This window comes from Battus philenor, unplaced genomic scaffold, assembly GCF_028537555.1.
Source record: "Battus philenor isolate CCGP_79_NKW_IND1 unplaced genomic scaffold, ilBatPhil1.0.hap1 SCAF_20, whole genome shotgun sequence".
In the NCBI taxonomy this organism is placed as follows: domain Eukaryota; kingdom Metazoa; phylum Arthropoda; class Insecta; order Lepidoptera; family Papilionidae; genus Battus; species Battus philenor.
The window spans coordinates 7,231,950-7,259,054 of record NW_027181683.1 but is presented as its reverse complement, the minus strand read 5'-3'; the positions used below and the strand labels follow the sequence as shown (position 1 = coordinate 7,259,054).

Here is a 27,105-nt window from a genome sequence, read left to right as displayed (position 1 = left end):
TTAATTTAAATTAACTTTAAGAACTATTTTTTAAGTTAATAAATGGTATTTATTGTAAATTTACACATTAATTTTATTTTCCTGTTCTACACAGAAGATTTTAGATTGGACGATTTTAAGTTTGTGCTAAATGTGTACAAGGTAATTGGTTATAGGCAAACAGTATAAAGTTTGCAGGGGCTAGTAATAAATAATTGTTATTTTTTAAATTATTTTAACGTTACGTATTGTCTTTAAAACTATGGATTTTTGACAGGGTGTACCATACATTAATTGACAGCAAATGAGCTATACTTTCACCACTTCACTCCAATCATCCTGTCTGTTATAACTGATTCGACATACTATTTACGTAATTAGAATTTCATAAGAGTTTTATACTTTATTAGTAAGTACATAACAATAATGATTAAATATGGATAAAGAATAGTAAGAAGCGAAGATTTACTATCACTTAAAAATTATAACTTATTTAAATATTTTTAAGAGACGACGTTTTAATTACCAACCAATCGGTATATTATACACTTTAACTATATTAGTCAAATAGTCTTGCAGAGGTTGGTAGTAACGCAAAAGAGCTTCGGGAGAAAAGGCATCTTCGTTCACTGTCTCGTTCAGTATTTTTTTCCAGTGCAGAGAGTTTCCAAGTTTCATGAAGTTTCTATAATAATAACAAATACTTAATACGGTAAACATTTCATCAGATGCAATTAAGTGGCAAATAAATTGCTGAGTAGTATGTTTGTGGTTCTGAGAGTTCAAAGTTATCCTCGCATACTTGAGTTTTACAATCACAGTAGTCAAAAATCGAACAGAACAATTAACGGAATTAAAGTAACTCACTACGTTAACCATAGAGTTTAGAAACAATAATATTTTTATTGGAATTTGCTTAAATTATCATGATCGTAATAATTTTACCCTGAAGCTCGCATTTGGACATTGTTACCACTATAAATTTTCAATAAGACCGGTAAGAAGCGGCTAGTGTCCAGCGTCTTCCGGCAACCATAACAAGGACATCTATCTACCTTAAGGGCAAACGTACTCTCCGTTTGCTAGTCTGTGGTGTCTACAACAGAATCTTTATTCCAGCGCGCAAAACAGGTGCGCGCTATGTAGTTTACCCACTGCTACTTCAACTTGCCAATTCGCTGGCCTATGTCAATCATTTTTTTTTCGTTAAACTTTACTAAAATTACTACACTCAACGGATAGGTATCAAGTTTTTTAAACTACATAATGTTTCAAATAACTCATATAAATTTTCCTAACTGATATTGAAAAAATTCTTACTTCAAGTTTTTTCCAATAGGTTTGGCTCCGTATATGTCACATCGATTCATAGTTATACTTCTGGGCAGATCTTCTTTATTTCGTTGATTATTAAAAACAGCATTTTTACAAAACTGCTCAAATAAATTATGTTGTAAAAAATTACTGAGAAAGTATCTGAGAAGAAAAAAAATCTTACGATAGAAAATAAGTACTATTTTTTAATATATAATTTCTATTACATAATGTTGTCGACGAACTGGGTCATTTAGAATCACTTTATATTTTCATTTGTTTTTTATACTTTTTATATTGACAGTTTGTGTCACTATGCAGTTTTGTTTGTTCTTTAGTTCTGTCAGTCTACTGTTAAGTATTATTTTACTGTTACCTAGCTTTTAAAATTATAACTACAGTACCATCATCATTTATACACAGTCCTCACGCTCGCAAACATTTTTGGTCTATTTAATATCGATAACTTAAAACTTAGCTTTAATTAAACATTTGATAGTCGGCATTATTCAATTATTCACGCAACCGTCGGTTGGTGAGGCCGAAAGATTATGGTGAGCATGAGCTGGTACACGCGGCATGGTTAAGCCTGCCACTAGATTGACCAACGGCATAGTCAACGTCACTCGGGGAAATCACTCGATGCGAGCGGCGCAAGGCGGGCCATGAAGACGATCCTTTGGAGCAGACCTATGCCTTGTAGAGAGTCTGTCGGTTGACATGATGATACTGATGATAAATTTACTATGGTTTGATGATATAAAGTTTTTTATTGTGAAATATAAATAAGTTGATCTTACCGAATGAAAGGTGTATTGTCGGCGACGTGGTAAATAGCACCAACATCAAAAAGACCATTCTGTCTATTTTCGGGCACAGATATGCCTTGTAATGCCAGGCTTAGTGACCAAAATTCTTCATTTAATAATTTATCATCAATGCGTCCTTCGAAATATTTCCAACGATATTCATCGATGGCCAACGAAAACGGTATTTGTGGCAGTTTATTTAGGGCACGTTTTAATAAAAGAATTTCATCTGTGGTAATATTTGCCATGATATTTTCTTGTCCTAATATGAACAAACCAGTTTCAAAATTGTTTTTACTTGTTTCTAAAAGCGAAACTGTTTGTTTCAATCCTGTAGAATATAGAGTTGAATCATCTATCAATCCAAGTCGATTTAAGTGTTGCGGTGTCATGGCTCCAATCGTGATTGCTTCTCCAACGCTTTCGTGAAGTGCTGAATTTGCTTGCTGTCAAATCATGAATAGTTTTATTTTGTTAATAATATGTAAGCATGCAAGTATCGAAGCGTTAGATAAGAAAGACAATACTGACATCATTTCGTCGAAAGACATAAAAATGAGATGACACTTTGTATGATATTTCTTCTAAAATTAATGAAACCAATAAATATCAATATTTGATTAAATAATTTAACTTAACGCAAAAAAATTGCGACTTTTTGCGACAAAATATAATTGTAGTAACGTATCTATCGGCCAAATGTCTTTCGATGTTATGACTTTGAAAACGCTGAATATAGCTTTCAGTCGGTTTTATTCAAAAATGATGAATTGGTCCCCAATGCCAATACTGGAGGTCCTAAGACTGTAATGATAATGATACCAGGTTAAGTGTTTGTGGTATATTTATCGACGATATAATAGGCGAGTTATATTCTGTATGAAAATTAAGCACCGGTTCGTAAATGTTACAATAAAAGTGTTTTTCTACTCTTACCCGAAATAAACCTGGTTGGTCCGCATAAGCCATGTAGTAATGAATATGTCCCATCTCATGGTGTAGTACATTGAAGTCTTGTAAAGAAATGCCAGAACAATAAAGCATTCTGTAATACATTGTAATTATCATTATATTTTATTTGCAAAAGATAAAAAAATATTATTATCTTTTCAAAAACGATCTAGCAAACAAACCTGTAATCATCTTTTTTAAACATGTCTGCGGCAGTGCCATGGCAATTTGATTTACGTGCATCTCCAGTAAACACAGATTTAAGCCAAAAAGTATTAGTCATCGGTGGTAAGCCCAATGAAATGTAAAAGTCTTCTGCTGTTTTAGTCTACGAATATAATTTACTTTAAGTAATTGTGAATAAGCGCTGAATTTAAAATTTATTAAACATATTGAAAACGGTCACATACTATATGTTTAACGGTCCAATTTTTATTTCTCATTGCGTCATCTAAATTTAATGAGTTCGGTACTATTATATCTGAAAGTGATTCCCAGTTATGCGTCCACAGATTTCCTGAGAGAAAAAAAAAAACATTGTGATACTAAACCATTCTAGTATTTTTATTTTAGTTGATTTATACTAATATCGTAATCAACAAGCGAAATTCAAAATAATCCTTTAAACTTATCACAAGATTTTGTCCTATGTACTGACTAAACACGATATCTCTGAGACCATAAGGCTTAACAGTCTTGATATTTGGTAGGAATATTACTTTCGCAAAGTAAAAGTCAGTTAATTGATTTCATGAAATTTCTCCTGCAAGAGGGTTTGAGTTTGCGTTCATCAAGCGAATAACATATTTAAAAAGTAACTCTTATAAGTATAATACTTGGCCATAACATTGTTTGGCTTGTCGAAAACTACTAGGACGAGTGCTACTAGTAAGTTTATAAAATTGTAGTAAATGATAAAAATACAGAAATAACATACCCAGTAAATGAGAAGGAATAGCCCCTCGTTCAGGGACGACGTTACCGTATTTTTTTCTAAGAAAATATCGAACAACACCGTGAAGCAGCATGTACAGTGGTTGTACAGATTTGTAAAGTTTATGGCACACACGTCTTAAATTTGGTATTTCAAGTTCCTCTCGCCAGAATTCTCCAATATTTGTATAACCTGTAAATATATGGTTGTTATAGCCTTACTTTAAAATTATAAAAATGTTTGATGTTTGATTTATGAACTCGGGATTACCATTCCTTCTTGCGGCTCGATTTTCCACATCGACTAAATTTCTGTATAGGTCTTTAATCAAAGGGCCAGTCACTTCTCGCCATTTTAGCCAAACCCATTTTAAAACATTTTCGTTCCTCGAATACCTAATTATTTTCTCCAAATTATTTTGATTTAAACAATCTTTGTTAGCGTATTTTCTTTTTTCATAAATGTTTATTGTGAAGTCTCCGCTTTCAATTTGAAATAAATATTTATTAATTCTATCTTCAATATCTGTTAGATTACTTTTAGAATTAAATTTCTGGTGCAATACATCATGTGAAAAACAAACTTCGGCTTTGTTAAATATTTCCCCTATTTTTTTATTTAAACTGTACACATAGCTAAAAGATTAATCACAAATTACTCATAAAATAAAGTTTAACAAAGAAAATCAGATAATTGTATCCAATAAAAGAAAATTAAAAAAACCTTAATGAATTTTGTTTTAAAGTAAATATTTTAATTAACTACTCGTATATTGATATTTCATTGACCTTGCTTCTTCGAAGTTGTATGCGGGTCCTCTACATAAAATATAAGCCTGTCTTTGCTGCGTTTCATTTAACATTAGAGTATTACGAAGTACAGATAGTTTGTCGCAAGTTTTCTGTTGCCATGTTATTCTCTTTTTCAAATATGCAATATATCTTTTATCCGCTTTCATATTAGAAGGATTTGTGGAAAGACTCCATTCAATCGAAGCTCCCAAAGAATTAAATTTTATAACTTCCTTGTCGATTTCATCAAAATAATTATTCACGTCGATATTGCAATTGCATATTTTTAAAATATAAATTAAGAAGAGAAATCGATGCATGATAATTCTTTTCTTGTGTTACTGAAATGTTGAAAACAATGTAAATTTTTTATTTAATGAATACTGTACATAGAGAATATACAGGCTTCTATATATATATATATAAATACACAGATATTTATAACAGCTTGAAATGGGTTATGCTTATAGCTCTGTTACCAAATGTAACAAAAAACTAAAGCTTTCGCACCAATATCCACTATAAGAAGATCACTGCGAATTATGTATAATAACTTATTTTTTGTATTACGATTTTTCATGCCAATAATTTCTGGCAGTAAAAATTTGCAGAGACCTATGATAAAAATATAGTTATTTTTACACATAGTAATCCGAAGTTTGAAAATACTTTTTTCTACTATATTATCATTACGTTATTATTGTTTCTGAAAACATTAATTTTAGGATAATTATAATGTACCATATATTTGTTGACAGTAAATTATCCATGCATTTACCCCTATAAAGTTTTTACAATTATAACCACCCTGTAGATTAATATTATTCATAGTTGCACCTTTTGTATAATAAAGCTGTTTTAAGTTTCCGAAATCAATATGTTAATCAAAAGTTAATCAGGAAAATTAAGTGTAATATCAAGTTGTGCGATAAAACACCCGCCAACGAAGAGTTTTAATGAAAGCCGAGAGCACATGAAATCACTGACACTTGACACCGTGTTGATAAATGATAACGGTATCGATAATTTATTAGGGTTCCAACAGAAAGTTTACCACATTACTTGTTACGCTTTATAAGTTGTGAAGCTGCTATAACGTATATATCTTTTTGAGTAATAAATATAAGAGGGCAAAATAAATAAACGATTATTCTAATTGTCTGCCGATAGAATATATTTAAAGACTGAAGAGAATGCTTTTTAATACTTATGCATTTGAACCAGATATTATTTAATATCTGTCCCTGTAGATTTTTGTACGGCCAGAAATTATCGGCCCGTCGCATTTAATAGACTGAGAGTAACCACTTTACATAGATTGATCGGAAATATGTAAAGGTGTAAAGGTTTAGTCATCATTCTGTATAAATTAATCAATGTTTCCTTTGGTCGGGCGAGAACTGGAGAAACACCGATTTCGTCCAGCTTTTTCTTAAAAATTTCGAAATATTTTGTTGTTAAATGTAAATGGTGTTAAATCAGTCTTGAAAATCCATGTGTCTCTCGTGGCCAATTGTATGTTGCCCATCTCCCATAGAATAGCATTAACTTTATTCACGTATCAAAATTAAAACAAATAAGGACATATATAAAAAAGCTTTATGAACTATGAACATCATATTTTTCACACTTTTTTATTTATTTATTTATTTATTAAGTTGCGAATTAATTATTCATAGCTGAAACAGGACGACGTCTGTGGGTTTATTTAGTTTAAAATGAGTAAGAAATAAAGGTTTACAATGAAAACTTCATCGTCAAGGTAAGGTGGTGGTAGTTTCGGGTCTCTAAAAACTGTACTATTAATAGGTTTTACACACTCATGAGGGTGATTTTTTGTTATAAATATACTTCGATATTATGCAGGTCGAAGTAGCGTGGGCATGCCATGCTTTAAGGTTCTGGAGTTGCAAGCAACCACGGACTGGCAAGCAAAACTTAAGACGTTTATTAACAAGGTGTTAAAACGACATTGTTAAGATAAGAAGGCGCTGGATGTAGGCTGCTAACTGGTCCTATTGGAAATTTATTGAGAAGGTCTATATCTAGCAGTGAACGTTCTGCTGCTGAAATAGTGTTGTTGATTACGTATATCATTAAAAAAAATAATAAAATTAAATTACATTGAACCATGTGAACTTCCGAATATCCATTTTTAGAACTATCTAATAGAAGTTATACTGCTTAAAGATTCACCTTATAATGTTTTAAATTAAAGTTCATTTAAAAAATGTTATTAATGTAATAAAATATTAATCATTAATTTGTTATTACTAACATATTTTTCAGTTAAGATGATAAACTACTAAATTTAAAACATAATTCGGTTTTATTTAAATACTTACCTATTATATAAAATTCGCGAGTGTTATATAAATAACACAAACAAGTTTGGTAATATTTCGGAGCACTTTTCAAATAAATACAAGGGACGTATTGACGAGATGTTGCTTGCAACTCTACTGAAATCTAAATTCCGAGTCGGTGATCTATAAGTGAGGGATTTTATTCGTACCGTTTAGGTTTGTACACCAGAGTGTGGGCGATGCCATAACTTTCATGCGCTATGACATTCAGGGGGTGGTAATTAAATATTCTGAAACAAATTTTTTAGCTCTGATTTTTTGATTATATCTCTTATTTCAAGATTTACGATAACTTTGACCTTTATATTTTACTCTGACCTATAGATAATTTATGAATTACAATATTAAATCTAATAACGATATTAAATAACACATATATGTGTAAATTATTCTATTGCCTTATTATTTATTGTGACTGATATCGATCATTTGTAACTTGAAACTATTTAGAGAATCTTGTTATTAGTTTTTTTTTTAATATTTATTACTATGTATTAGTATCGTGTAGTTATTTAAAAAGCAAGCATATAATAATAAGGCTATGGATGTCTACTCAAAAAATATGCAAACATTAAAATTTGCCCAATGTTATATGAAAAAGTACGAAAATGAATATTATATTTTGCCGTTGGCGTACCAAATTATTAAAATTATTTTAATTTATACCCTTCAAGCGTAACGTACAGCATTGGAGAAAACCCTGGATTTTGAATAATAAAATACAGCACTACATTCGAGCGCTATTGAAAGATAACATACAAAATATCATTACTCCAATATTTAAAATATATGTGCAATACTTTTTAATGGCTACAAAGTTATTTTTTTGAATAAAAGTGATTCAAAACGGTCTATAGTATAAGAAGTCTACTACTAATAAGTCACTACACATTTTTTTAATGAAAACATGGCACCGCACGATACAAACCCGAGCAACAGTGTAATTATCATAGAAACATCACTGGTTTTTCATGTTGATTAAGATGAAAATATATTATTATGTAAAAAAAAATCCTAGCATGTTTCACCTTCCTAAAAGGTAACAAATAAGCGATGTAAATCTTCGCCGAGGGTGGCAAGACAATATCAGTCCATCTTAATCGAAATGGCATTAAACAAACACCGTTGGACTTCAGTTTTCCAATTTTATTACTTGACATTTTGTTTTTGGACAATGAACCTGAATACAAAAGTTGTATCTATTTTGGTCTGAGTGCTGTGTTGAATGCATGAACCATTTACAATCTTGCAGATCAAAAGTCAATCTGTTAAAGTTTTTATACATAAAATGTTAAGGTAATTATTTGATTTTGAGCGAAATATTATTGTTTTAAAATATAAATGAAAACTTTTTTATAGTATTAAACAATTCTCAATTACTTTTCAACGGAAATATGAATAAAAGTTTTGGCGAGATTGATGGCCCTATTCTTTCGAGTATTATGTTATTATAACACCATATATTGTTATTGAAATAGATCTAAAATTATAGTATAACCAGTATTCCAGTATGCTTCATATTATAGTAGCTTTTTAAATGATATTGACACACATTCACGAACTTTTGCCAGATATGCATGTTAGATGCAGAATCGTACGTTATTAAAAATTCCTTGACTGAATGAAATTGAAATTTCATTTTATAGGCTGCTACTGTACATAATGTTATATAGCTAAGATTAAGATTGGATAAGCTTATTATTTATAAATTTGAAATTGACGTGAGGCATTTTAGTGTTGGAAATAAAAAAAATAATCAAGTTATTAAACTTAATTTAAACAGATGCTATGTATATACCACTGCGGTAGGTATTTCTGTCGTTGAGCAATACTGTACTATTCTATCGTAGACCAAGGAAAATATAGTTAGTTATTCTACTAGGCTTTAAGAAGTACGTAAAATCAGGTTTCAAGATGACCAAAGAAACGTGTTCATGTTAAGACTGTATTTATAGCTGTGTAGCTTTGTAATGTTAATTACACAAATAATTCATTTGCTTTTGAATGACTTCTATCTTTTGAGGACCAATTATCAACTAAATGCATTATTCACGAGTCTAAGATCGATTATGGAGATGTTGAAGATCAAAACAATAGGCATTTTGTATTTAAATTAAAAAAAAAACTATAGCAACTAATTATAGTTACAACTTATTAAAAAAATTAAAATTCTTTTTAAAATATTACCTAAAACATACGCTAAATATCCAAGGACTGTTATGTATTATTATTTGTTTATGTTTATAATAAATTTAAATTAGGGCTTAATTTCCGATTATTTTTCGAATAAGTTAACAAAGTTTACAAACTAGTGCGTATCATGGAATTCACTCAAATGTCACTTAGAAAATAAATGACATAAGTCAAATTTGTTTTAGTTTTGGTTAGAAGTTGTAATTATTTTGATTCAGGACGTCGTATTTTGTATGTATTAATCTAGATGTCGTAGTCACCCGAAATAAAAAGTGCAAAAGTATATTGCTGTAATTATTACAATACAATTCACGTATTAATATTTGAATCATGAGTAATATTTACATACAAGAACCTCCTGCATTAGGGAAGGTTAGTAATTTTACTACATATTTATGTCATTATTAATTTTAAATTTTTTATATCAGTTTGTGGTTACGAGTTTATGTGTCAGCTATAAAAATATAAATCACGATTGGTTTGATTTTTTATGGATGCGATTATTAACTTATTTATGTGTTTTATATGTTTGGATAACATTTAATTTTTCCATTCTTTAACCTTTTAGGTCTTGTTAAAGACTTCTGTGGGCGAAATCGATGTAGAGTTATGGACAAAAGAGGCACCGAAAGCATGTCGCAATTTTATTCAATTGTGTATGGAAGGCTATTACAATGGTGATGTTGATTTTCATTTATAATTTTTGTTACAGTAATGTTAAAAATGATATTCACATACTAAGTTTTTTCTATAAGGTTTTTGATTATCTGTAACAGTAGTTAGTATATTTTTCATTTTTGTAGTAAAGTTATTTTAAAAGCAACATTTTAATTATATTGTGTTATTGACCATAAATATACATATAATATAAGACAAAATTTTAATGATAAAGAACTTACTTGTAAGTGGAAATACTATTGAAGTCAGTAATCATATGAGCATATTACTATATATGTAAGAATATTTAGTATTTTGTCATTATAAATGCACTAGATTTTAAAAATCTTATTGTTTTCTTTTACCATAACATGAACACATTTTTATAGTAACATTTCAATTTTCAGGAACAATATTTCATAGAGTAGTGCCAGGATTTATAGTGCAAGGCGGAGACCCAAATGGTGATGGAACTGGTGGTGAATCTGTTTATGGTGAACCCTTTAAGGTAAATTTATGTGTCTATTGAATATTTTTTTTAACCGCTTGACATATAATGACAGCTCTGACTCTGAGCATTTCATGAGCCGTTGTAGACTTTTATTGTAAATTAGCAATATGACACATGAACACTACTAAATTTTATACAGCAAAGTAAGTTTGAGCATAGGGTAGGATGTGTCAATGTACATTTTAATGTATCTCAAGCGGTTAAATGGTATCATGGAAAGAGTTTTCAGTAAATGCCAACAAGTGTCCATTGAGATTGCATCTTGCAACACCAAATAGGCAACTAAAATGTCATGCACAGAAGTTACTATGAAAACTTCATAATTATTTTGTTGAAAATGGTCTAAAAGTATGATTTCTTAAATATTTTGACCTAGGGCACCCTTTTTTTAAATTGAATTGATACCTCATGTCCCTATGACCAAATAACTTTAGAAATCATATTTCTACTTTTCTATGTATTCATATAAAATACATACCAATTTCAAAATTGTTTTTAGTTAAGTGAATAAACTGGGCATTATTATCTCAAAACAACTGTTTTAAAATTATAATAATGCTTCTTATTAAAAGTATTGGTCATATTTGTAACAAGTTGGTACAAGACACTACAAGTCACATAAGTTATGATTAACTTATGTTAACTAATGCAGTTCCCTAAATCAAGTTTTTGTTTATCCCATGGAAACTGATTTTGTCCTGTTATGAAATCCTGCTCTTAACAAGTAACTTATGTTTCTGGGTAGTGTTATATGCTGAATATATTTTGTATTTAGTTGCACATATTCATTGTAGTAATTTTGTTTTGTCAGGATGAGTTTCATTCACGGTTGCGTTTCAATCGGCGAGGATTGGTTGCTATGGCTAATGCTGGAAAAGATGACAATGCATCACAGTTCTTTTTCACTCTTGCTGCAACACCAGAATTACAGAATAAGCATACTATATTTGGAAAGGTTACTGGTAGGTACAAAAACATTAAATATTTTGTGGTGAAGATAATTATATTTGAGCCTTAAAAATTATTTGTCAAAAAATAATGAAGTTAAAACAGCCTGCCACTTTGTATTAAAATTTAGCTATACACATTGATCTGAATTATTTTTTAGGTGTTATAACTCTATGTAAAACCATAAAGTAAATCATAAAAAACTATTATTACAGGTGAAACAATATACAATATGCTAAAATTGGCTGAAGGTCTCATAGGGCCTGATGAAAGACCAGAGCATCCACACAAGATAACAAGTACAGTGGTGTTAATCAATCCATTTACTGATATAGTACCAAGAGTCAGTGCGGTCAAAGAAGATGAGGCACCAAAAAAGAAGAAAAAAGAACGAATAGGCATAAAGTAACTGTCATATATAATACATTTTGATAACATTTCAGATAGCATTTAGCTATATTTTTAAACATATAATTATTTCAAAAAATAAGTTAGATTTATATACCATGTAATGTTGATTTTATTTTAGTAGCTACAAATCTACTACTAACTTCATAATTATTTATACTTTATTTTTACTTAAGTTGACTCCTGTAAACAACAAACAAAAATGCAAAGGCATGTTTTCAAGAAAATAACTTATTTTTTACTACACTTTAATTGATTGATCGAGTTGAAAAGAATTTTATCATGCAATATTGTAAAAATATATGAATAGTTAGCACATTTTTTATTGTATTGTCCCTATAGGCTGGTATCGAGTTGCACTGCACTCTATTTGTGTCGGAGCATTAATTTTTAATATTATTTCATAAGGTTCTTTCTGCCTTGTTACTTAATTTTGACAGCATTGATTTATAGGACACCCAACACATTCATAACATAACAATATTTGTAACATACTCAAAATCTTACAATGATAATTAATAACATACTCGGTGCTTATTATAACATTTTTGATAAATACAATGTGACAAAATTATTTACAAGTTTTCTAAATATTTAACTCTAGAACAAACCCTGTTCATAAAATCAGATGGTAAAGTTAATGAATTTCTAATTTTACTTCAATACTGGTTAAGGTATGTAAAATTAAGTAGAAATCTGTTTTAGAAATTTTGGTCTATTGTCATTTGGCGATGAAGCTGAACAAGATGAAGATGAGGCTGAAGAATTCAGAGGCAAACCAAAATCTACTCATGATTTGCTTGAAGACCCCAAGCTTAGCAAGAAGACAGCTGCTGGTGAGTCCTCAATGAAATAGCAACTCTTTGTTTATTCATTACAATGTATTGTATGAGAGAAGGACTATAGAGCACATGAACGCCAGACCCTCATTATTATTTATGTGTTTGTAACATGTGATAACTTTTAGCTGCCACAGTTATGACATATCAAACTTCACAGCAGACCAGTGGCTGGTCATGCATTTTTGGGTTCTTAGAAAGACAAAAAAATTGTGAAAACTGTTAAAAAGCGTAATTTAAATCTCATTTCAGAACTAGAGCTGGAAGAGCAAAATATGAAAGAAGAACTATCCAACAAAGAAATAGAGAAAAAGAAGGAAGAAACAGTTGCTGCCGTTAATAATATAAGAGATAAACTAAGCAGCAAGAAAAGGGAAAAAAGTCCAGATATTGAAAATAATAAAAGAAGAAAAGAAGATAATGATGATAAAGAGAGTAGTTCTGAAGAAGAATATTATTTGGGAAAAGAAAGAGATATGGAAAGGCTAAAAGAAAGGTACAGATTATTAAGTGTATTTCGTGATTTTGGATTAGTAATACATGCAAATATCTAATATATGTGTAAAGGGATAGTAATTAAAATGAGAAATAGTGTTAAAAATATTTAAGCACTAGAAATAAAGAGAAACTTGTTTTATCATTTTATTGTGTAGTAAATTTAAAAAGCATTTTTTACAAAACTCATTAAATCTATTACCAGTTCATAGTTTTAAGCTATAGTAAAGCTTCGGAATAAAATTACTGCATTCAGGATATTTGTGAAAGTGATAACAAAAAAATCCAATCGAGTTTGTTGTGGGCCCTACTACAATGTGCGCGCACTTGGAACCCCCACTGCAACAGAATACAAGAGAGCTGAATTTGTTTCACTTCATGAAATAACATTTTCTCGCATTATTCTCATAATTTTTAATGTGTTATCCAAAATAGGTGATGATATGAATAAATTAAAATGTTACTAACAGATATTTTTGCAATATTTTTCAGAGATCGCATTAGAAATGAAATAAGGCAATTGAAAAAGGAAATGAAAGGATCAAAAGAGGAAAAAAATAAAGTGGAAGATACTAAGGAAGAAACTATTGTAAATCCTCTAGAAAACAATGAAATGTACAAAGAATTTGTGGAAGAACAAGAAAAATACAAGAAAATGAAAGAGAAGTTACCCAAGAAAGGTGCTGCAAGGTATGTGCATTTATATTTTTCTCCCTTTCCTAGGTAATCTTTTGTAAACTAAAATTTTGTGTGTTTTCTGAGATAAGTAGATTTGGATCTATTAACTTTTATTATGCAATTATAAACTGGTGAAACTGTGATAAGACCTCAATATAAACTGCGGGTGATAAAGGTTAAAGGAAAAGGAAACATCGTAAAAAGCTATTCAAGAAATGATGCGTACGTCTTTTCAGAAGCAGACGTACGAAATTCGCTCGAAAAGTTACGCGAAAAAAACCTTGGGTGAAGAATTTATACGAAAATCGTGACTATCCCGATAATTACACCAATCGCAAGTTTTTAGAAGACTTAAGAAAAAATTTGTATGTGGAAAAAGTGACGTTAAAACAAGCTGTACAAGGTTCATTTCGCGTTGTGTTACGATTGTGTTTGTGTGTGTTATACGCGTTATTGTATGTATATATGTACAATAATTGGATACACACGCAAACAGTGATAAAGGGTTCAACATTTGTTTCCAGTGTGTGTTATGTTTTATATGTGTGCTTTGAAGAGAGTGCATTAATGAGACATTTAAAAACTGTTCTTGTTTACTTAGTGATAGGGTATCTATTGTCTCCAATTTTACACACTCTGACTGATACAGTTAGTACAGATACAATATATGCTTGGGCTGTTATAATGTTATTGATACATTTAATTTTTTTTGACTATGATGTACCTGCTGCCATTGTTTCTAAGTCTTTATCGATTAACGCTGCAATATTCGCCTCAGTGTGTCTCGTATCTAGATTATCAACACCATTCGATGCATTCATATTATTAACAGTGTCTGTGATATTTTTTGTATTAAGTCCCCAGTTATTTCAAGTATTATTATACACGAGACTGTTTTTAGTATTGTTTTTCATAGTTTTATTATTTACAATATTAGGCTTGTATACAGTGTCAATTACTTTATTGTTTTATTTCATTTTGATTGTAATAGTTATTACCGTTTACTGTCCAATGGCGTTTGTTAGATGGCAGGGATACAAGGATAACAAATATGGTCCTTGGGATGAAGCTGTTATTGATGATTGTGATGATTTAGACGATTCATAGTTTAATCCAAAATACAAAAATACGGTAAAAATATTTTCACTAAGAAAATATTGACTTCCATGTCTGTTGCAACAGAATTACCCATTCCTATTAGATTTAATAACAAGAAAATGGATTATTTATTAGGCGACATGTTTAAACAGATATTAAATATAAGTCACGAATAAACTTTTAAGAAGCTTTAAATCAGCGGCTGTCAACCTTTTTTAAAGCAAGAGTGCGATGAAAATTTTTTATGCAGTCACTGCATGTTTTTTTTCGCTTTATGTAGGTGCAAAAGAGAATGAAAAGTATACAAATATTAGTGTGTAAAGTATACAAAAATGTACAAAAATACCAAAACATTGTAGTCATATATACTATGTATGTAAAGCTATTATTTTCTTTAAGGAGGTCTTAACTGTATTTCTTCTTCCACTGTTTAAATGCTCTCTCTCTTTTTTAACTTATGTTTATATTTATGTATATATATATATATATATATATATATATATATATGTACACATATACATAAGTTATTGCGAAGAGTATGAAAATAGCCATGACATAGTGGTTTGACCGTTTTACAAAGTCTTCCCTTGTTTAAGGGCAAAATCTAGATATGTTTGCAAGTGTTTTACAGAAATGCAGGAAACCAACATTATCTTAACGACATGAAAGCATATTTGCATTAATTTCCTTACCAACACGATATTTTAGTTAATAGAACTTAATTAAAATTTTAGAACTCTGTAGGATAATTTTACAAATATTAAAAAGTTATAATTGTCACCGTTTTTAAACAAAAATAGTTTTAGCAAAAAAATATGTTTTTGGAATTTTATAATATTGTGTTTATATGATGTGTACAATCAGATTAGATCTATACAAAAATTTGTTTTATATTTACGAGCCGCATGCGGAATAATTAGTTACAGGAAATTTTCGGGTGTATTATTATTTCTATGCGGTGTAGGTAGGAGTGAGCGATATAAGCAAAATCTATAACGATCAACTTATTTCTGAAATGCACTTCCTAAAAAAAGAATCGAAAGAAAATATTCATTTTATAGCCATAATGTTGCTAAAAATTTTATTCAAATAAATCTTGTTGTCATATCTATTTTTCTTAAACGGGTTTTACAGAAGTGAAAAGTTTTTCGCTTTCGATTAATTCGTTAGTTTTGGTCATTTTCATTTGACTTCATACTATAATTAGTATCATAAATTAAGTTAATTAAAGAATGTACGTTAAAACTCGAGAAACGAGTAGAACAAATTTATTTCCCACCATTGTCCCATGAATGTACCAAGAATATTTAGTCACATTCATAATGAATGCCAAATTTAAAAAGAAGTAGTTTTAAATAGGATTTTTATGTTAGTAGTTGTAAGGATTTTTACTGCATACTGTTATTAAAACAAAGTGAAAAAATAAGTTTTTTATTCCTCTTCTAATCCTCATAGAACAGTCACGTACCGCATAAATATACGGGCGAAAAATATTAAATGAAAATTACTCAACTGTGTTTATTATAACTTTCAAATGCTAACTAGCCCTCTTTGGCTTCGGTTTTTAGATATTACTCCATTCGCGTTTAGAATTCTGATTCGAAGGTGCCCTGGAATGAAGTCCTGAGTATATATACAGTATATATACTCCTGCATATGCATGGAGTGGGTAAAATAAGATTCTCATCATTAAAGAAAAATAAGTTTGTTATTCCAGAAACAAAATTGAGACCAATGATATAGACATCGTAATATTTTTATACTTTACATCATTACAAAAATCTCTAAAAAGGTTTTATCTGTTTTTTTTTATCTCAACATCTCTTCGAATTATAAAACATACAATTTCTTGTTTCAAGATGAGTCCATAAAGTTTTATAAACCTTGGCTACTGTTCATTTACAATAAACTGCATTCTATAGCCTTAAAATTAACAAATAAAAATTAATAAAATAACCCACAGTGTAAAGGATTATTTAGTGATACTATTTGGTAAAAAATTGCCCTAAATACTGTATTAAAAAAAATTGGATCATAAAGGAAAACTGAGTAAGTTTTTTTCAGATCAGGGTCCTTTCGTGTCATTGGAACTCTTGAAGGATATAATTAGAGATTCAATGGTTCAATTTGATTCCAGTTTCTGTCAATTAGGGCTCCATTTTCTAGATAGCTTTGTGCTATTAGTTATTAAATTGGTTGTATCACTTGAATTTTATAAGGAAAACTGCTTGCTGACGTTTTTTGGTACAAAGAAATTATTTATGGTCTGTTAGAAAGAATGATAATGTGATTTCACTTAGCTAATGTTTTCTCACAGTAAGGCGAAATTTGGGTATATATGTATATTTTATGCAATGTTTATGAAGCTATTTATCTGTTTACAATTTAAACTTTTCAAAAACCATTTCGGTTGTTATTAAATAAATATTTGTTTCAGGGAAGATTTTACATTGCAGCTATTAGCGAAATTTAAGAACAAATTGCACGCGATCAAAGAGAAATCACAAACTACGGATGAACCTGTTAAAGAAGAAGACGAAAATTTTAATGAACCAGATTGGTAAGAATTGTTATTTTTATCAAATAGTACACTTAGTTTTATATGACAGAAAATTGCTGTTTGATTTTACAATGTTGACAGAAAGATTTCTTTTCAATGTTATTTCTTCCTCTGTTTCAAATCCGTGAATTGTGTGTGCGGCAACTTATATAGCAATCTTGGGACATTGAAACGTTGCACCGTTACCGACTTTTCGAACGACGTATCGACAACGACTCAAAGTAAAACTAATACAAAGCGCAGCAAAAGTAGATCACGCCTCGATTGTTGCAACCGTAGGGACTCGAGGTATCGCCACGTACCGTAGTAGTTTTCCCCTTCTGCGTTTGTTAATGTCTTCTCTTAGCTCTTATGATTTCCAAGTTGCAGTGATGTGAACCAGCCAACAGTAACCAATCAAGTTGAAGCCCGGACCTCTCGGGGCATTCCTAGATAGTAACGCGTTACGACTGAGAGAATCCTTGCCGTGATGTCCTCTAAGAAACCTTTGAGTGGACAAATACTCAATGGGTGCATCCGTCCAAATAAATAAGTCACGGCCCAAGCCTCGATTTCCTTTGGGAGTATTAGTGCGATTTCCAATCTGGAGAATCATTCAGTCCAAAAAAAATCTAAGTAACATTCCGTTAAAAAATCCTTCGTTATGTTACTCCAATTTAGTGGGACATCACACTTAAACGTCCTCGCCAAATAAAAACAATCTGTAATGTTCAAAAACGGTTATTAATGGAACTTACCTTCCTACGAATTCGAATTGAAGTGGTTGTGGACAGGCAACATGGTCACAGAACAAAGCTTGCAGAACAAATGGCTGCAGGGGCCTCAAAGTACTGGAGACCACGGACCAAAGAACGCAGCTTAGAACGTCCTACCCACACGTTGTATAGATGATATTGTTTAGATTTTCGAAATACACTGGATGCAAGCCGTTTCCAAACGGTTTTTTTGGAAATTTATATCTATCATCCAATGAACGTCTCACTGCTAAAATACAAGATGATGATAATGTCGATGACGTTCTTTTTTGTTTCTCTTGTAAACATTTTTGTTTGAGTTTATTTAATGGCGGAAGCAACGTTACAAAATGAAATTTCAGAACTTTAAATGAGACACAAATTCTTTTAAAATACGTGTATCTTTAAATTTAAGGCCAATGCAAATGATTATTATTAATACCTGCTAATGCATTTAAATAAAGAGGTAACATTAAAATTTGTTTCAATGAATTGCATTTTTCAACATAATTATAAGTATAAAAACACTTCTTGGGCGTCTGTATTGTTAGAGATGCGATGATTTCACGTCGTTAGCGTTAACAATGGAATTAATTTATCGTCAGGATGGGACATACCCTGCGGTTTGAAGACAAAGGAGCTGTGCTGGCAAAAGACGCGTCTACAAAAGGCGACGACTGGTTCGATATCTACGATCCAAGAAACCCTCTTAATAAGAGGAAGAGAGAAAAATCTGATAAAAAGACGAAGAAATAAATGATTGTTTAATTTTTTTTTTGTTTTATTGGACGCTGTTTTTGTGGCAATGTCATTTCGTTTTAATATTAAAACATTTACATTATATATTCATATAATATATAAAAATATAATATCGTTATTTGTGTGTTTGTATTATATTTGGAACAATGTTTAGGTCTGGCGTTCTTTTTATTAATAATCGTTTTTTATTAATAATCCGTACTAACAAAATATAAATTAGTCTGAGATATGACACGGTAATTAAAACGGTTAAAAAAGTTATTGATGATGCTGTTTTATTAACATAAATATAAATTTCATTATTCAATCATTCCGATTACCGTAACTACCAAGGCTGTGTAGGTTGTGTTATCTAAGCCAGTATTATCAAATTTACTCTTACAATTTTGATATTTAGCTCAATATAGTTCATACCTATGGTAGCATTTATAAAGGATGCTCTTTTTCCTCTTTTAGTCCTTCTCGTGGTAGGGATTTCTCTATGAACCCAACTTTTCTGTCAAAAATAACAGATAACAAATGTCAATGCAATTTGAATCTCGACACTAAACTCTGGGAACTTGGCTACGATTACATCCTATATATTCAAAAATAGTGTGAAAATTGTGTGAAAAAAAAAAAAGTTTTTTGTGTTCATGTTCTCTAAAAGTGTATTAACAGTTACGTTAACTACGGTTTTTACAGCTAAAAACCACACCATCCCTGACATTAGCAATTAAAGAATTTCCTACAGCTAAAAAACGTTAAATTCTAGCGAGCCGCCTCGCGGTCATTACCCCTTGTGTAAATTAATTCTAACTGAAATAAGTAAAGGTGTTACAACAATAAGCAGCGTTATCCTCAAACGTGTCCGAAGTTAGACTTTATCAAGAGCATCTCCGGTCAAAGTTTACGGGTCAGTGTAGCTCTAATAACAGCTGCATTAGTGATGTTCCTGATATATCGATTAGTGTCTTGAATATTTAATTGCAAGCAAGAGGGATTAAGGTTCAGTATATAAGAATGATATCATAAAGATTCCCGCAGTCACGCATGAGTCATAGTTCTGTTGCACTTTAACGGTTGCTCGCACTTCATCCTGTCAACGAAACGATTAATCTGAGGGCGTTTGGGACTTGCGGGTTAGCAAGCGGGCTATAAAATATAAAGGTTCAAATGGCAGCTACAAAGGCATTATAAAACCTGGAAATGTAAAATTCAATAAGAAAAATATCAATATAGGGTATAGTTTATCAACGTAAATAATTATCGCAAGAACTGTTAAAAATATCATCGTATTATTTGTTACATCCTTGAAATTACTGGTATAAGATAGAATACCAAATTCCGTTGAAGTTCAGATGCAATGTAACGAAAGACATTGTTGTTGGATAAAACATGACGTTTGTCTAAGAACCATGGTAAAAAATAGTTATCAAAAGGCTTCCAAAGTATCACCATTTGTCAAGTAGTGTTGTATACTTCGGCTAACCACCGGACATATATTTAACAAGTATTGTATATTAAGAGAAACATAAATGTACACCTATTTTCAACGCCTTTTATCACTCGATGATAGCCTGCTCCATTTTTTTTTATCAAGCCCATCCAGTGGTTGTTTGAAAAAAATCGCCGTTTGCGATTAGGGCGCCTATTGTACATATTTTTTGCCTATTTTATCTTATTCCTCAAAAAACTAAATTAATTAATACGGAAAAAATGGTCCACAGCTTTGTATTAACCCATAAATTGACTCTCATGATCCGCCTCAATAGATGCAAATGTAATAATAAATTTTAATGCATTTGATGATCAGATAATGTTATTGCTTCATAAAAACCTGTAAAGATATACCCGGTTAAGCGATTCTAGGTACTCTACAATAATTGACATTCCAACGTTCTAGAGAGCTATCGGCGTTGCGGGTCAACGGTGTAGAAAATAGCTGTATACATATGTGTAAAATAATATTATTTTCTTTAGAATGAGAATATACGAAAATCCACAAGCCAAAAAAAAAAAAATATAAAACGTCATGTAGTTGTAGAGTTGTGAATATGCGACTGGTTTTTACACACGAAATTTTTAAAAACAAAAAAAGTGAACACTCCTACAAGTTTCTGTTTCTTTTCCGCTTCCGACCAATTATGCTCAAAGTTTATGTCATTCAAGTTGAGATATTTTTATTAGCTTTTACGGCGTTGCTGACGAAAAACGGTTTGATGATAATAAAACAAATTTTGGCTTATTTGAAACGGTACATATATTATTAAAAATTGATATTTGTGTGCCTTACAAATTCATCATAAAACACGAAGACACTACCCTACCGCTAATTGCATATGTGATTGATAATAATAATAGAGAAAAATAAGTTGAAATGGATCAACAGAAATTACTTTTTTACTAAGATGACTGTAGATTACACATAAATTCTGCCATTCAATATTGACAGAGTTAGATTGGGAAATATCTATTATAAATGATAGATATTTCCCAATCTATCAGACATGATTATCATGATTATAAGGCACGGGGTGGTCCATACGACAGCATAGTAATACGATGTAGACCTCAATTGCATGTGTATAGTAATCAAATGCAAATAAACCGTAATAAAATTATCTTGAATCTGTATATAAACATCTTTTCCGAGATAAATTCATTAAGCTAAAGTTTATGTTGATGTTTTATACTAATGTACAGTTACTTCTAATTCCTGTTTTTATTGATAAGCCGCATCATTCAAGTAACCTTACCGTACAAGTTAGTAAACCGTTCATTTTGTGTTTGTTTATTTTTAACAGCTGCAAACTTAAACTTCTTCGAGCGCGGTATTTTTCAGCCGTAGGACTACTGCCTGACATTGGTTTTCTCTTGGTCTTCTGGACATTTAATCAAGGTCGCCTGTCTACGTTGCCTGACTTCTGTTCACGTACATAATTCCTGAGCAATGAGACTCGAAGTAAAAGACGACGTTTCCAGCACACACATGTCAAACTTTGAACAAAGAAATGTATTTTAAAGTTCATCCGCTATATGTAGATATCGATATTACAGCATATCGCCTCTCACTTTTTTGTTCAATTAATAAAAAATTCATTGTTAAATTAATAAAAAATTCTCTGCGGTGCCTGAAGTCTACTGATTGGACGATAAACAAAATCGTACACGGTGTGTAATTATCTCATTCAACTTCTTACTCTTTCAAGCACTGGGCGGAAAGAATAACATGGAACATGACTATAGATAAATTTCCAAATAAGATAAATTTACATTAAACCGGAGTCAGTGCCACTTAGCCAACTATTAAGGATAATATTGGTATATTCCATAATACTATGCCGATTTGATCTGTTGCCAGGTAAAGCAACTGGGTATAAATAGACTTAAAAAAATAGAAATTAATTTCTGCCATTAACCAAGCGTAAATATGATGGTTAGCAATACAACCTGGTCATTATACCGTGACACAAAGTTGTTTTCTAAGGAATTATCATTACATTATGCAAAATTTTGAAATAAAAGTTCGTCAGCAGTATACATGTACTATATGTTATGCTTAGACAAATGGTCATGAGTTTTATTAGCACGATAATTTCACAAGCTACGGGTCCATTTATTTGTTTGGGGTAGTTTTAGCGCCCGACATAAATAAGAGAGGCCTAATAAGAGACGCTTTAATTTATTCAATTTATTTTTACTTATGATAATTTATGTCAAAAGAGGATAATTTGTGAGAAACGGGAATTAAGTTAAGATTTCATATAATGACATTCTTTAACTTAAACCTAACGTGGGTTCTAAACGCGCGCTCAAGTGAGAATATACAGCAGAAAACATAGAAAGTTTTGTTTTAGTGATAATTTTCATAATATCCTTAATACAGTAATAGTGGGATTCATTTCCAAGCTTAATTATCTCTTAATAAAATCGTCACACTGGAATATACAAAAACGTATTAAATGTCAAATGTAAAACAAAAACCAAAATTAATAAACATTGGCAGCCGCCGAAAATATCGACTTTTGTAATTACTTATAATTTTTATAAAGTATGAGTTATAATAAAAAGAAAAAAGTAGATATTTTGTATTCTTTAAGCTGACAGAACTATTTACTGTTATTTATAAAGGCTATATCCACAAGTTTTTGATGCTTTATTTTATTTTCGATTTCGTGGTTTAGTTATTTAAAGAAATTTCACAATCTGCAGTTCTAGCGCCTTTCCAAAAGATCGTGAGAAAGTTTCTGAGTTTAATAGTTGTTTCGCATTCATAAATTGCTAAAATATATCAAAGACAATTTAGGTACATATTTCGTTTTTTCTCGTGTACTATATATCTAGTGTCAATGATAATTGATATCAATTAAGAACACATTGACACTTTTAATACTTTTAATAACCTTTACACCATTCATTTATGAGACTTAACTGATATTCCGTGTCCATCACAGTGTACATCACACCTCATTTTGTTTTATTTAAATATTCAATAGATTACATTAGATATAACTAAAACAGTACAGTATAATCCATAAGTATACATTGCAAATATTCATTAATATATGCTTTAGTTCGTAACTGCATCGGACATATTAATGATGAGCATTAATATGTCTGCCGTATAGTATAAGAACGATTATTCTTGTAGAAATCCTTAGCACATTATACAGTAAATGTAAAGCTGTAAATGTTTGTCATTTAAACTACTTCGATAAAGATAAAATGTTATACTCGTACCTAATTTTATTTTTTCACTGTACGTAGTCTTAAAAAGGAGAAGCTCTCTTAAATAAAGCATGGTAAACTCCAGAGGCTGAAAATTAGGCAGAACATACCTCTTTCTTTAACACCTCCATGACATGGTTCTAAAGGATTGTCCCGTGCTCAAATTTGATAATGCATATTGTGACCACTATGTTTTAGTAATTACATAAGTATTTTCCTGTAGTCTTGATTAATTAGGTTGACCAAATAATAAAGGAGAGTGAGTGAGAGAGTGCATTTTGAGCTGCAGTGTCGAATGTCAAGACAATCCTAACAATAGCTAATATATCGCAAATTATGTTGCCGATAGTTAGACAAACGAATAACGTTTTGTTATCTATGTTTGTCATATCTTGTAACGTTAAAATAATTATATTTACTACTATTTCAATTTATTTATGCAATTTTACATACAGTTTTTTATTTTTACAGATAATTATTAAATTAGGTTGAAAATATAACATTCGTATGTTTAAGCTTTGGGATACGAGTATTTGTTAATTTGTATGTTTTAACGTCCGCTTGACGAATTGTTATAAAACTAATGACAATAAGAAAAACTTAATAAAAGACAATAAGAATATTCCCAAGAGTATCTTAATTATGCGCGATGACTATCTTATGAGTTTCCAATAAAAACGTTTATGAATCATGTCTAATTATGAGGTCTTTAAACTTAATGAAGGACTCAGATAAATTATGAGGCCTTTTAATTATTTATCTGCTTTCAATTTACATTAATGTACGACTAACCTTCTTCATTATTAAAGCGGTGCCTGCGAGAACTTTTTTTTTCTCGCGGGAGATACTGCATGGGATATCACTCCGCTGCTTGGGCAACGACGGGTTATGCCAGATTCCTACCGACTACAACCCTATGGACTTCTTTAACGCCTTTAATAAAATTACAGGAACGCCTTCACGTACTCATACCATAGTTTCAACAGCGGTAGGCTAGTGCCTCGGTGTCTCAGGGTAGAGTTGCAGCACCCTACCCTATATATTATAAAAACGCGTGCAGATTTAGCATGAGCTGATGATGAGCCAGGACATATGTGCGGCGGATTATCTCTAATTTGTAACCAAAGGCTTCTTATGAAGGTTGGAAGAGGATGTGGTATGTGCCCCTCCAACGTTCAAGTTTCTGATTGCAAATGAAAATGTTAGATGTTCTTTCTTTCTTTTTTCTCCTGCAACTTTTTCGCAAAAGCTTATACCACGTCACAGATAACCTAACTCAAGTTTCGAAATGTCAATAACTAAAATAACTTCTTACTATCTTAATCACTAATTATTATTAACTTTATTATTAATAAAACTTGAAAGAATATATATATTAAGTAATCTCGGTATATATATAAATACATAATGTACACCTATAAATATGTGTACATGTCTACATCACTTCATAGTTAAATTTAAATTACATTTATGGAATACAGATTTTTGAAAATGCAACGTAAGACGTATGATAAATGCGTCATACGCTGTACTTTGACCTCATTAAAGACCGCTGGCTTAAAATTTTTGAATTATAAGGAATATAACTTTAAATTATGAATTTATGTTTAATTTGGTTTTTTGTTATATTCTGTTTTGCTGTAGAACAGCAACTTCATTCTGGTCATTCAAATATGCCTTTTTATTTATTTTAAATTTCAGTTTATTTCTAGAGCGTTTTGGTAACTGAATTAGTTGTATTTGGATTTAACATTTAATTGCTATGCGTTTTATGTACTATATAGACCAAAATCATTCAAACAAGGTAAAAATTCTGTTACAATTCACAAGTAATCTTTATTTATACGTGGGTGTTATATTGATATATGGGTGTGTGCTTTTGTGTGTGTTAGGTTTATTTGTGTGTGTATTTACATTGCTAACCATTTTCAAAATACATTCAATGATCCAATAACTATGAAAAAAGTGGTAAGCTAAGACAAAAAGATAAAGACTGGATCGAAGTCATATAAAATACATAAGTATTTAAATAGTTAATGTTAAAAATAACTCTAGAACTTTAATAAACTAAAGGTACATATGTATCCAGGTGCGTGCTTAAGGTTTAATGGTATGGGAGGGAGCAAGGCTGTAATGAAGTTGATAATTGCAACATTAAATTGTTTTACTGTTTGCGTATAAGTGCAGGAAATCATCTCAAAGAAACCTGTACGTCGAATAAAATAAAAGAATTAAACCAAATTACCCACGCGGCTTTAGCTCAAATATTGTTATTAGATAGGTAAGCAATTTCTCACTTTTCATAAAAAATTGTAATAAACTTTTATTAATTACAATAATTTATTAAAACTTTATAGAAAAAATATATAAAAGATTTGGCTGAAAGTCAAAATTAGAAGGAAAAACTCGTATCAGAGATACAGCATATATATAACCCATTAGAGCTTTTGCATTAGCAAGATCTCAAAGAGTTTTAAGCACAGTTTTATCGATTTTATCACTTTAATAAAATTTGCATTAGACACAAGAATGAAATTTACTATCTGTAGGTATTGTTTGAATAACCAGCTTACAGGTTCACATGAGTTGCAAGGAAATGTTCTCTGTTCATCGGAGCGAAACGTGTGGTCACACCCAACGAAGATTTGCAAGCTCTCGGTCACAACATTCGCAAATTCAAAACTGAGTGGACGTCTTCCTTGATCCTTGAAAAAAGTTCATTGACTTGTGCTTTTGCCGCCTTGACATTGGCGTGCTTTGAGAGTTGTGGCGGGAAAATTTTGACGTTTATGTGGCTTTGTGTTGAATATTAAAATTGATAATTACAAAAAATACTGAAAATAACTTTTCATTGTATATAAAAGCTGAAACTATGCTGAAAATGATTTGATCTATTTATATAAATATTCTAGTATGACGATTGAAATGTCCGTTAAAACGTTGTACATCTTTTCTGTGGGTCCTGTACTGTTCGTATCTGCAGTGCTTACTTTAACTATCGACTCTCAGCTTGGAACCTCTGTTGAAGGTAATATATATTTAATCTCTTTTACATTTCAATCTGTTCTTTGAAATACCACACAAATGTGTTATCCACATAATAATTGTTTTAATTAACATTTTGCAACAAAGTTTAATTTAATTAAAAAATTAGAGCCTTTTTACAATAAATTTATATTTTTACATGTACATTTGTACATTTTTACATTACGGGAGAACGTGTAGCACATTTGCAGTTAATGAATATATGGTACACGCTATCCAAAATAAATTATTTCAAATATAATTAATAACGTAATGGTTACCGTTAAAGTTTCAAAGATTTTGCTTTTAAATGTGGCGTACATTTCAACGTATAACAAATCACTCGG

The 27,105-nt window shown here is 30.6% G+C and overlaps 3 protein-coding genes across 4 annotated transcripts in view; 2 read left to right on the top strand and 1 right to left on the bottom strand.

Annotated features, from left to right (window-relative positions):
- Positions 1-501: 501 nt before the first annotated feature.
- Positions 502-5,098, bottom strand: LOC137922966 (angiotensin-converting enzyme-like). The gene is made up of 9 exons (XM_068766082.1): positions 4,776-5,098; positions 4,258-4,622; positions 3,991-4,179; positions 3,464-3,570; positions 3,236-3,381; positions 3,039-3,147; positions 2,094-2,548; positions 1,300-1,455; positions 502-664 (listed from the first exon to the last, which is right to left on the bottom strand). Exons 1-9 carry the CDS (start codon positions 5,096-5,098, stop codon positions 502-504), a joined length of 2,013 nt encoding a protein of 670 aa, XP_068622183.1.
- Positions 5,099-9,533: 4,435 nt separating this feature from the next.
- Positions 9,534-19,021, top strand: LOC137923108 (spliceosome-associated protein CWC27 homolog). Of its 2 annotated transcripts, XM_068766259.1 has the most exons (10): positions 9,534-9,709; positions 9,906-10,014; positions 10,402-10,502; positions 11,317-11,467; positions 11,669-11,858; positions 12,567-12,697; positions 12,953-13,196; positions 13,688-13,885; positions 17,409-17,531; positions 18,871-19,021. In XM_068766259.1, exons 1-10 carry the CDS (start codon positions 9,668-9,670, stop codon positions 19,019-19,021), a joined length of 1,440 nt encoding a protein of 479 aa, XP_068622360.1. In that variant the 5' UTR covers positions 9,534-9,667. The 2 variants fall into 2 exon arrangements, with proteins under 2 accessions (XP_068622360.1, XP_068622359.1); XM_068766258.1 differs by lacking the exons at positions 17,409-17,531; positions 18,871-19,021 and adding an exon at positions 14,110-15,008.
- A 7,626-nt stretch (positions 19,022-26,647) lies between these two features.
- The window catches only part of LOC137922859 (uncharacterized), a 32,104-nt gene continuing 31,646 nt past the window's right edge, over positions 26,648-27,105 (top strand). Inside the window, exon 1 of the mRNA XM_068765950.1 lies at positions 26,648-26,762. Within this exon, the coding sequence (XP_068622051.1) occupies positions 26,648-26,762 (115 nt within the window). The remainder of the gene's footprint in view (positions 26,763-27,105) is intronic.